This window comes from Idiotropiscis lumnitzeri, chromosome 9, assembly GCF_059441095.1.
Source record: "Idiotropiscis lumnitzeri isolate Australia: NSW breed Sydney's pygmy pipehorse chromosome 9, RoL_Ilum_1.0, whole genome shotgun sequence".
Lineage (NCBI taxonomy): Eukaryota > Metazoa > Chordata > Actinopteri > Syngnathiformes > Syngnathidae > Idiotropiscis > Idiotropiscis lumnitzeri.
Window position 1 is genome coordinate 13,093,127 of NC_142399.1, and position 11,640 is coordinate 13,104,766.

Genomic DNA, 11,640 nt, shown 5'->3' on the forward strand with positions numbered 1-11,640 from the left:
AAATAAAATGAAGAAAAGTTCGGGTTCCATCGTTTAAAATGAAATAATACAAATGTTTTGCTAAGCCGATGCCTTCGGTCTGGCGCACGTCGCTCATTATCCATTGATTATCCAAGCCGTTTATAAATCCACCGCAAATACTTATCGCCTGCGTCGAACAGAGGAGCAAAGTACATGGGGGCGTAACGTAAATGTTGCGCCAAGCGGCCTTGGCTCCATGGAAACGAAGACCAATTCCAAGGCTGGATTCGAAGGTCGCACGTGACAGCCGTGAATTTGGACACCACGCGCGGTCGTGTCGCGCCGAAAGTGACGTCATGCGGCCGAAAAAGCAGCCTTCGGAGGTCGCAGCCTGTTAATTTGGACACGGCCCGTGTGTCATGATACTTATAAACTTTCTTAATAAAACCACTTAAATTCTTTTTTTTTTTATGTATAAATGACACGGCTATTTTCCCGATGACGACAACAACAACAAAATGTAAATTTATTCCCCTGAGGAAACACTTTTGATATAGTTAGTTATAGTTGAGTGAGGCGCTTGGTCTGAGACTGAAATCAGCTCGTTAGTCAAGGTGCATTATATAACCAACAAATTAATGTTTTCTTGAATGTCCTCTGAGACAAACACGGCATTATTGTTTGGTTGAAGGCAAAGCGACAGCTCAACAATGTTCTTCTGCCATCTTGTGGAAGAGCACGGAATTATTCTACCTGTCACCGTGGCTGGCAAAGATAGTTGAACAAGGACAAAAGACTTTGGCGATATTGACTGGTTTGGTTGGGTGCCGCGAGCGTGGTTGAAAATAACTGCCATAGACGGCACTGTCGGATTATGACTGATGCTGCCGGTAGGAGGCGCTCTTGACTGACATGACGCCGCCTGGATAGCGATCGCAAATAATTTCTACTTCCAAGCATCGTTCAAGCTGCTTAATGGAACGGTGGATTGTTTGCCGGTCGCCATGACAACTTTGAAACATTTCATTGTGAAAGCTGATCAAGAATCACTTGGAATAAGTGGAAAAATTAATTATGACAACTAATAAACGTGATAAGACACTGAGCATGTTGAGCGTTTTGTGTCGATCGTGCACACATTACATTTTTTCACTGTGTTAGCAGGGAGCCTGCCGTTGTTGCGACATTTGACCCCTAAAGAACTACAACATGCATGTTAAGAGCAGCGAGTAGCAGCTTTTTTTTATTCGGAGCACAAAGTGTCAAACATGTTGCACACAAACACAAAAATGTACTTTGAAAAAACATTTCGTCATCAGACTGCTAGTAGAAAAGGGCAAAAAACATCTCCATTTATCATTAGAAAATGGAAAATTTCAAGCCTTCATTGTGTGATGTCACTCTTTTAGGCCACACCCCCATGCTGTCCGTCTCGAAATCAGAACTTGAGTCGGGTCCAAATTGCAGACCTGGATAGTTCCTAAAAAGCACTTTGTAGTGATTGCAAAGTTGAGAAGTATGAATGATTTTGACCGCAGTAAGGTTCATAATCATTGATCATTCCCGACTCTCCAATCACAAGTGTTAATTTACTTTTTTTTTAATCAATAATTCTCTTAATGGGGGCTGCTGTTGTGATCAGCGTCCGCCAAGATGACTCGTACTTTTGTCGACCCACAATTTGCATTTCAGACATGCAACACCATTTTTGCCTTTTCTGCACGTAGATTTCATTTGCATACGTTTCAGATTAAATCAAATTTGTAAAATGGAGTTGTGGATGTCTAAACTGGAAATACAGCAAGTCAGAATCAATTCTCTGAAAGTAGTTCCAGACATTAGATACTGTTGTATCCGCAACTGAATTTTAGATCCGTAAGTTCTGTTTGGCTATATCTAAAATTAGATTTTGATTCGTCATAATTCCAGTTACACATTCCTTTCATATTTGAAAAATATCTGAGTGTAATTATGGGCTTGTCAGAATCAAATTCGTAGAGTTGCAGATCGCAATTTTTTGCAGATGTCAAATTTCATCTGCAAATGATTTGTTGATATATGTAACTACTACTAATCATACTTCCGGTTAGAGATATCTACATGTTCCTTTTCAAAAATATCATGAATCAAGTTTTTATTTAGCAAGGCGAAAAAGGGAAGATATCACAAAATGGAGTAAGAGCGAAGAAATACAAAACAATGCAAAATACAATTTCAGTGCAGATATTCGTAATTTGCGAGTGGGTTTCTACAATTGTATTGCAGACGTATTGGAAATGTAATGACAAGTCAGAAAGACAATTGCGGCTAGTCCAATTTGCGTTTGAAATGTCGTCGACTCCCTGAGACGTGGGCGCCGTCACGCTTGCCGCCGGTGACGTCAGGTGGCGGGGCCTTTCCTGTCTTTGGCCCTCAGGTGGACGTTGACGTGCCGCCGCCGCTCGTCGCTGCGCGCGAACTTCCTCCCGCAGGTGTCACACGAGAAGGGCTTCTCTCCGGTGTGCGTGCGCACGTGCGTGGTCAGGTGGTCGCTGCGGCCAAAGGCGCGCATGCAGATGCGGCACTGGAAGGGCTTGTGGCCCGTGTGGATGCGCAGGTGGCGGCTCAGCTCGTCCGAGCGCGAGAAGCGCCGCTCGCAGCCCTCTGCCGGGCACGCGTACGGCCGCTGGTGCACAGGCGTCTTGCTGGGCCGGCACGGGTACTTGCGCGGACGCAGGATGGGCCTGAGGCGGAGCAAACACATTCCACGTCACTCCATGCGCACCAAGCAGCGTTTCCCAATGAAATGAATGCAAATAACGGTCATCCCATATTGCAACCTCCCCAAAAATTCCGCCCACATTAATGCTTTTGGTGTTTTTTTTATGAGGAACTTTATTGCTGTATCTGATATTGTGAATGAAGTCCGCATAACCAAATGTACACCATGAAATTGACGTCAAAGTGCCCTCGGCTCGCATTGCCTATTTCTCAGTTCACCTGTTTTCTGTTTTTTGTTTTTTGGTCACGTGACGGTCGCGGTGCAAATTACAAGGGCACTTTGACGTCAATTTCAGTCGACAGCAGACGGTGGTAGTCCAGGACAAAAATGTTATTGATGAAAAGGGATGTAATCAAATACTTCATTCGTATTCCGCAAACGCAGATCAGAATAGCCTGTTTCGACTTGTGGGGGCACATAGAAAATATTGACGCAAAGAACCTTTTTGCCTTTAGAATTCTAATCAGTGGTAGATGATGACATAATTGGCTATGTTGTATCATACAAAGCTCTTTTGCATATTACTATGGAGGAGAACAGCAATCCATTCGGAGCGAGGCTTATTTACATATTGATCAAATATAACAAATCTGGAGTTTTGACGTAACTAACGTGTGGCATTCTTCCAAGAACACATCACTAGCCCTGACGTCCACTAGTTTGAGCCCATTTTGAGCACTCAAATAAGGGGAATATGTGGAAATACTTATGTGGGCCACATAAAATGAGACGGAGGGCCAGATAGGGTCCCCAGGCCTGAGTTTGACACAGAGATAACCGCCTTAGTTTTCGGTCCGTACCTGAGCGGGAGGTTGTGGTGGGCCGGAAAGGCCGCGGCGAGCGGCCCTTCGCCAGCGGCGGAAGTTGGAATCGGAATCGGCATCGGCGGCGCGGGCGGCGGCGGCGCGCTCAGAGTGAAATTGCGGATAGTGTTAAGGGGGGTGAGTGGAGGGGCCACGCGGAGAGAGTCCAAGGCGTACGCCGCCACCGACTTCCGGTCCGGGAAGGTCGTCTGGGGAGGGTAAACACCCCCTACGTTGTAGTCTGCCACCAGCGGTGCTTTTGGCACCGAGTTGTAGGCGGACGCCGCGTGATAGGCCACCGCGCCGCAGGTGGGCGCGGCCAGGTAACCCCCATTGGACGGATCCTGGTACACGTCACCGCCGCTGCACGTGTACGACGAGGGCGGGGCTGGGTGCAGGTGCGTGTGCGCGTGCGTGTAGGGAGGCGCGTACATGTGGCTTACGTCAGGCTGGCCATGCGCCATAACGTCGTTCGAAGCTGCAGGTGTGGCGACGTCTGCGCTGACCACGCCCACCGCGTCACTCCACGCTCGTCCTGCGTCCAGGCCCAATGCGCGGTGAACGTGTGAAAAGTTGCCACGAAGTGCGCGAGGGGACGCTCACCTGCATGCGTGACAGACAGACAGGTAGTTAGACAGACAAATAGGCAAGTTTAGGACAACATTTAACTCGGGAATTGTCAGGCGGCACACGATTTTGACGTCTAAAGCTTACCGGCTTCATCTCCGTCTTGCGCTTTTGTTTGCGCCTCTTGTCTGTCTTCTTCTTGTTTGACGACAAATGCGGACATGGACTCTAGAGAGCCCATTAAAGAGCTCATCGTGACAGCCCATGAAAAAGTACCACTCGGGAATTCCTGCGTGGCTTTTAAATGGAATCCGTGACGTCATTGACCATTTGTGGACACGCCGGCCATGCGCCATCACGAGCTCCCAAAACAACAAGCAACCGCCATAAATGTCACATCCTGCTTGTGCGTGTGCATGTGCCTGTGCGCGTATGTCTGTGAGCCCACACACGGACCCAACAAGGTTCAAGGTTCCTCTCCACACTTCAGACCAAAGCATCACCAGCCATTTTGAAAGTGAGAGCTACTTCTACTTCCAGTTTGACACACACAAAAGCGAAATAGAAAAATACAGCCAATTATTTTAAAATATAGAAAAAGATTTGAAAAACAAAATCACCTGCAGTTGTTGCGATAACTTGGATTATTATGGATGTAAATCCAAAACGTCCCTGGAACAAATGAGATTGTTGCGCTAATGTCTTTTTTTTTTTCCAATCAATGACATCATCGACTGATGGGCAGATTCTGACCAATTTTGCATCAAAAGGAAACTAGCTGATACTGCTGATCACATCTGTGTAAAGTCTCATGCCTGATGTATGTTGTACAAACACAGGTGTCCAACAACCAGCCCCCATTTTAGTGATTGGTAAAATGAAATGTGATTAAACAGAAATTAATAATAATGATTCCAAATAAGTTTGAAATTTTCTTTTTCAAAGCTGAAAGTTGCATGATATTGGCTTATTTATGTGGAAGCATATTGCTGCCGAATTCCTAAACATAAGTTCAATAACATGTTACATGGTAAAAAATGTCCCCTTTTAATGTGAATGATCTTGTTAGAACATATGTTGGTTGACTTCCACATTTGGCTGAACAAGTCACTTTGATATATAAGAAACAATGAAAAGACACAACTCCGCCAGTGCCCTGAACCGGAAGGTATTGCTTTGTTTTGTTCATGTTAGAAAGGTGATATCTTATCACGATATAAGGTGAAATTTATAAAGATAAAAGATGTCCTTTATTAGTCCCACAATGGGGAAATTTATCACATTAAACGCTACTGAACTTAGTTTTTTTTCCTCCTGTGACAGCGGTAGGAAACAGCTAAATGAATGCACGTGATATTTGGGGAATGATGTCAATGCAAATAATCAGCAGGCTGAATTGAAGATCAGAGCGGGCTGTAGGACTCCCTCGGCTCCATACTTTGCCCACCTCTGTTCTGGAAGGTTCCTGAAGGAGTCGTCGGCTTTTCCGATGAAGGACAAGCGTATTCGATTGACTTTCACATGAGCGTCAGCTGAACGTGCACAGCCTGCGCTCGCAGCCTTTTCAACGCCCACACCTCCAAAAATGTTGCTGGCCATTGTGGATATGTGGCGCGCCGCCCACCCACTGCCAGATGGGGGCTTGGTCACTGCACACGCACAGACACACACATTTTTGGAGCTCAAAGCCTCCCACACACACACGTGCACTGTTTCTCTTTCTGCCAGTGCGATCCACTCGTCGTGCAAACACACACACACAAGGAGAGCTCCATGGGGACGATACCCCGCTTCCACCCTTCGCCCACGCACCTCCGTGCACGGAGGCTCCGAGGGGGGTTTGGTTTTGTGTTTGGTGGCTGGAGCGTCAGCCGGGGGTCCGGCGGCTCGGCGAACCACAGCGCGCCGATTAATCATCTGTCATTGGCGCTTTTGGTGAATATGGATCTTTGTCTGGGCCCGAGCTGCTCTGGTCTGCAAACGTGGCAAAGGTAGGCCCGGCCGACCTTTGAACCCTCACGCTTGCCGCGTAACACCTGAGCCTCGGATTGCCGTTCGCTCTTGCTCGATTGGTCCCAAGAGACAAACGTGGAAAGCCATCAGAGGCTGGGCGCTTGGTCGCGAAACGCGATCACAAACGCCGGCCAACGTTTGTGAGCGCAATTTGCAACATTTGCCCATTGAATATATGACATCATTCAAATTGCCTATTGTGTTCATTTGGTAGCAATTCTCTTGACTGGACTGCTTTCCGTGAGTGTATCTAGATGTTAATTTATTTTTTGTCCAATCAGATTTCAGCTTCGATGTGTTGTCATTTCAATCTTATCTGCCTTGGGCCTTCACAATCAGTTGTGCCGATTTCCTTCTGATGAAATGTGGCCCTCAATGCAAAGGCAAAGACAGAAAAATGTGCCACAAGTCAACTCAAATATATCACGTCAGTCATGTCAAAGGTGTTGATGAGGATGCGCTTCAGTTGATGTTTTTATTTTTTTTAATTGTTTTTTTTGGGCATCCAACTTTTGAAATGTCAGCAAACAATCTCCAGTAGTCACAATTGTCCCCAATTCTTTTTTCAATTGTCCCAACATGCATGCTCTTTCCTGAAAATGTTCTCAGTGGTCTCAACTCATTGAATAGATTCTCTGTCATCTTTGCGATGCAAACACAATTTGTGCGCAATTCCAATTAAAAAGTTATATATATTTATATATATATATATATATTTCTTTTAACTGAAAGGTGATTTAAATAAGAATGTGAACATTTTTCACAATTTAACTTGGATTTGCTGCTAAAAATGTTCTTCTTGTTCTCATTTCATTGATTTAATAATAAAAAAAAAAGATCAACATTCCTAATTTGATTTGCTAGGATGAAGTTAATGGGATTGTTTTACACAAAAATTTAAAACTTCATCTCCATTTGTCGCAATTAAACTTTCGTCTACTTCTCCAAATGTTTTGGTAATCTTACTTCACTTCAATGCAAACGAATGCAAAGGCCTCACAAAACTCAATCGCATCTGCATGCTTTGCCTTGCAGGAGCTCATTTGATTGCTGTCAAGCAAAGAACATTTCCTTTTGGACCACTGGAGATTGGACCTTCAATTTGGCTCTTTGAGTACATCAGAATACTGAAATCCAACGAGACCGTTTCAAAGTCCACTTTGTTCATTTCCATCGGGCTTCAGTCTGGCACAAAACATCCAACTCACCTCAGCGGCGCTCCTCTCCTCCTCCTCTTTGTAGTCCTCCTCTCCTTCTTGGTCTTGTTCTGGTCGTTGGTGTCGTGGTGTGGAGGATCACACAACCCGACGCCCCGCAGCAGAAGCACAAAGAGAACGGCGAGGACGTCGGCATGAGGAAGACCAAGAAGGAGGAGGTTGAGGGCGGCCCAAGCACAAAGTTGCTGGTCATCATCGCCCGGGTCCGAGTGGGCTGCAGCCACAAAGAGCCCAGAAGAAGAAGGAGAAGAAGAAGAGGAGGAGGAGGAGGGGGAAAAGGAGGGGCGGCGCGGGGGCCAACAATACGATTGTCCTGAGAATCTAATCGAGTGACTTTGTTTGGAGCTTCTTCATCCAATTGCTCGCACAAAGTAACCTTTATTAGCTACTCTATGTCCATGAATGACCTTTTGGATTAGATTTAAGGCTGAGACAGACCATTATTGACATAATCAATTCATTTGTTGACTATTTTTTCAATGAATTGATGGATCAGATTTTTAAAAAAAGTTTTAAATTTCTATCCCTTTTACAGTACTCCAAAGCATGCATGGTATTATTTCAAATAGGCAGTCGAGCAAACGTACAAACGTTTGGTTGGGAACATCTGTCAAAAAATTGGCAAAAATGTTGATTGTTGCTTTCCAAAGTAAAAGCTGATGTTTGTAAAGTCATATTTGGATTCAACACAAATAATCATTTTGCTTTCATGGAAGACCACATACATTACAGATTATTGCGGCTCAAATGACGTGGTTCTGACAATTTTACACTCAACATTGTCTCCAAAAAATGTAATTGATTATCAAAAGTGTCATAATGAAAAATGTATTAATATTTTATATGTATTATTTCCCATAGATATATTTCTTGACATATTTATTATTAATATATATTATTGATATAGTGTGTGGGGTAATAATATCCGAAAGGATAAAGCTACATTTTTAGTTGTACCTGCTCTGATGTGTGGCATTTGGCTCTTCACATTGATTTAGCAATTGCAAATCTTCCTTATGGTGTTGTAATGTGCTGAACTGCTGTTGTTTTGTTGCGTTTACTTAATGTACATTTGGTCAGTGTTTACTGTTCTCAGTTCTGGATGCAACGTTTAGTTTTCTGTTTGCAATTATAATGTTTTCCTCGACCGCGATTGGCTGGCAACCAATTCAGGTTGGACCGCCAGACAGCTGGGATAAGCTCCAGCACACCCGCGACCCTCTTGAGGAGAAGCAGATCGGATCATGGATGGATGTTCTCCTCCTTGTTGGATTGTTCTTGTTTTGACTGTAACTGTGTGATCGCCCATCTGTAATGGTGTCATATAAGGATTTTGATTGATTAAAATACAGAAGGACTGTTATACCCCCCGCGAGCCGTCACCTTACCGTGGTGGAGGGGTTTGCGTGTCCCAATGATCCTAGGAGCTAAGTTGTCTGGGGCTTTTGCCCCTGGTAGGGTCACCCATGGCAAACAGGTCCTCGGTGAGGGTCCAGACAAAGCACGGCTCACCAAAGCCCCTTATGATGCTCAAAAATATTGGACCACGTTTTCCCTTGCCCGGACGCGGGTCACCGGGGTCCCCCTCTGGAGCCAGGCCTGGAGATGGGGCTCGTCGGCGAGCGCCTGGTGGCCAAGCCTGCACCCATGGGGTTCGGCCGGGCACAGCCCGAAAAGGCAACGTGCGTCCCCCTTCCCATGGGCTCACCACTTGTGGGAGGGGCCAAAGGGGTGGGGTGCAGTGTGAGTCGGGCGGCGGCAAGAGGCAGGGACCTTGGCGCTCTGATCCCCGGCTACAGAAACTAGCTCTTGGGACATGGAATGTCACCTCTCTGGTGGGGAAGGAGCCTGAGCTGGTGTGCGAGGCAGAGAAATTCCGACTAGATATAGTCGGGCTCACCTCCACACACAGCGTAGGCTCTGGTACCAGTCCTCTTGAGAGGGGTTGGACACTCTTCCACTCTGGAGTTGCCCAAGGTGAGAGACGCCGAGCAGGTGTGGGCATACTTATTGCCCCCCGGCTTGGCGCCTGTACACTGGGGTTCACCCCGGTGGACGAGAGGGTAGCCTCCCTCCGCCTTAAGGTGGGGGGATAGGTGCTGACTGTTGTTTGTGCTTATGCACCAAACAGCAGTTCAGAGTACCCACCCTTTTTGGAGTCTTTGGAGGGTGTGCTGGAGAGCGTTCCCCCTGGAGACTCCCTCGTTCTGCTGGGGGACTTCAATGCTCACGTGGGTAATGACAGTGAGACCTGGAAGGGCGTGATTGGGAGGAATGGCCCCCCCAATCTGAACCCGAGCGGTGTTCTGTTACTAGACTTCTGTGCTCGTCATGCATTGTCGATAACGAACACCATGTTCAAACAAAAGGGTGTTCATATGTGCACTTGGCACCAGGACACCCTTGGCCGCAGTTCGATGATCGACTTTGTAGTCGTGTCATCGGATTTGCGGCCGCATGTTTTGGACACTCGGGTGAAGAGAGGGGCGGAGCTGTCAACTGATCACCACCTGGTGGTGAGTTGGCTCCGATGGTGGGGGAAGATGCCGGTCCGACCCGGCAGACCCAAACGTATTGTGAGGGTCCGCTGGGAACGCTTGGCAGAATCCCCTGTCAGAAAGAGTTTCAACTCCCACCTCCGGCAGAACTTTGCCCACGTACCGGGGGAGGCGGGGGACATTGAGTCTGAGTGGACCATGTTTCGTGCCTCCATTGTTGAGGCAGCCGATTGAAGCTGTGGACATAAGGTGGTCGGTGCCTGTCGTGGCGGCAACCCCCGAACCCGCTGGTGGACACCGGCGGTAAGGGATGCTGTCAGGCTGAAGAAGGAGTCCTATCGGGCCTTTCTGGCCTGTGGGACTCCGGAGGCAGCTGACAGGTACCGACTGGCCAAGCGGAATACGGCTTCGGTGGTTGCCGGAGCAAAAACTCGGGCATGGGAGGAGTTCGGTGAGGACATGGAAAACGACTTCCAGACGGCTTCGAAGAAATTCTGGTCCACCATCCGTCGTCTCTGGAGAGGGAAGCAGAGCACCACCAACACTATTTATAGTGGAGATGGGGTGCTGCTGACCTCGACTCGGGACGTTGTGAGTCGGTGGGGAGAATACTTCGAAGACCTCCTCAATCCTACCGACACGCCTTCCTTTGAGGAAGCAGAGCCTGAAGACTCCGTGGTGGACTCACCTATCTCGGGGGCTGAAGTAACCGAGGTGGTTAACAAGCTCCTCTGTGGCAAGGCCCCGGGGGTGGATGGGATCCGCCCGGAGTTCCTTAGGGCTCTGGATGTTGTGGGGCTGTCATGGTTGACGCGCCTCTACAACATTGCGTGGACATCGGGGACAGTGCCTCTGGATTGGCAGACCTTGTTAAGAAGGGGGATCGGAGGGTGTGTTCCAACTATAGAGAAATCACACTCCTCAGCCTCCCTGGTAAGGTCTACTCAGGGGTACTGGAGAGGAGGGTCCGTCGGGAGGTCGAATCTCAGATCCAAGAGGAGCAGTGCGGTTTTCGTCCTGGCCGTGGAACAGTGGACCAGCTCTACACTCTCTACAGGGTCCTTGAGGGTGCATGGGAGTTCGCCCAACCAGTCTACATGTGTTTTGTGGACTTGGAGAAGGCGTTCGACCGTGTCCCACGGGGAGTTCGTGACCGAAAGAACAAGATCTCGGATACAAGCGGCCGAAATGAGTTTCCTCCGCAGGGTGTCTGGGCTCTCCCTTAGAGATAGGGTGAGAAGCTCGGCCATCCGGGAGGGACTCAGTGTCGAGCCGCTGCTCCTCCACGTAGAGAGGAGCCAGATGAGGTGGCTCGGGCATCTGTTTAGGATGCCTCCTGGACGCCTCCCAGGGGAGGTGTTCCGGGCATGTCCCACTGGCAGGAGGCCCAGAGGACGACCCAGGGCACGCTGGAGAGACTACGTCTCCCGGCTGGCCTGGGAACGCCTGGGCATCCCTCCGGCAGAGCTGGAAGATGTGGCTGGGGAGCGGGAAGTCTGGGCTTCCCTGCTGAAGCTGCTGACCCCGCGACCCGACCCCGGATAAGCGGCGGATAAAGGATGGATGGATGGAGGACTGTTATAAATAATGAATATTCCAATGTTTAAATTGCTCTCTTCCCTATAATAATAATAATCATAATAATAATAATAATAACTATAATTTTATATATTATTATTAGCATTATGAAAGTATGATAAAATTATTATCATCATTGTACATAATTTTTTTAATATATTATTATTATTAGTAGTATTATAGAAAAAAGAAGAAAACGACGTTGGATTGAATTTGTTTAAACCTCGCGTTATGTTTTACGG

The 11,640-nt window shown here is 47.5% G+C and overlaps 1 protein-coding gene across 1 annotated transcript; it reads right to left on the reverse strand.

The window, feature by feature from the left end:
* Positions 1-2,078: 2,078 nt before the first annotated feature.
* Positions 2,079-4,492, reverse strand: LOC148330309 (early growth response protein 2b-like). The gene is made up of 3 exons (XM_088304920.1): positions 4,240-4,492; positions 3,523-4,128; positions 2,079-2,684 (listed from the first exon to the last, which is right to left on the reverse strand). Exons 2-3 carry the CDS (start codon positions 3,987-3,989, stop codon positions 2,342-2,344), a joined length of 810 nt encoding a protein of 269 aa, XP_088161046.1. The 5' UTR covers positions 3,990-4,128; positions 4,240-4,492; the 3' UTR covers positions 2,079-2,341.
* Between the last annotated feature and the right edge of the window lie 7,148 nt (positions 4,493-11,640).

Excerpts from the sequence above, each read along its gene's own strand:
- LOC148330309 (XM_088304920.1), bottom strand. The coding sequence starts at position 3,989 with ATGGCGCATGGCCAGCCTGACGTAAGCCACATGTACGCGCCTCCCTAC. Across the intron at positions 2,685-3,522 it reads CACCACAACCTCCCGCTCAG|GCCCATCCTGCGTCCGCGCA; the intron begins GTACGGACCGAA and ends GCTCCGCCTCAG.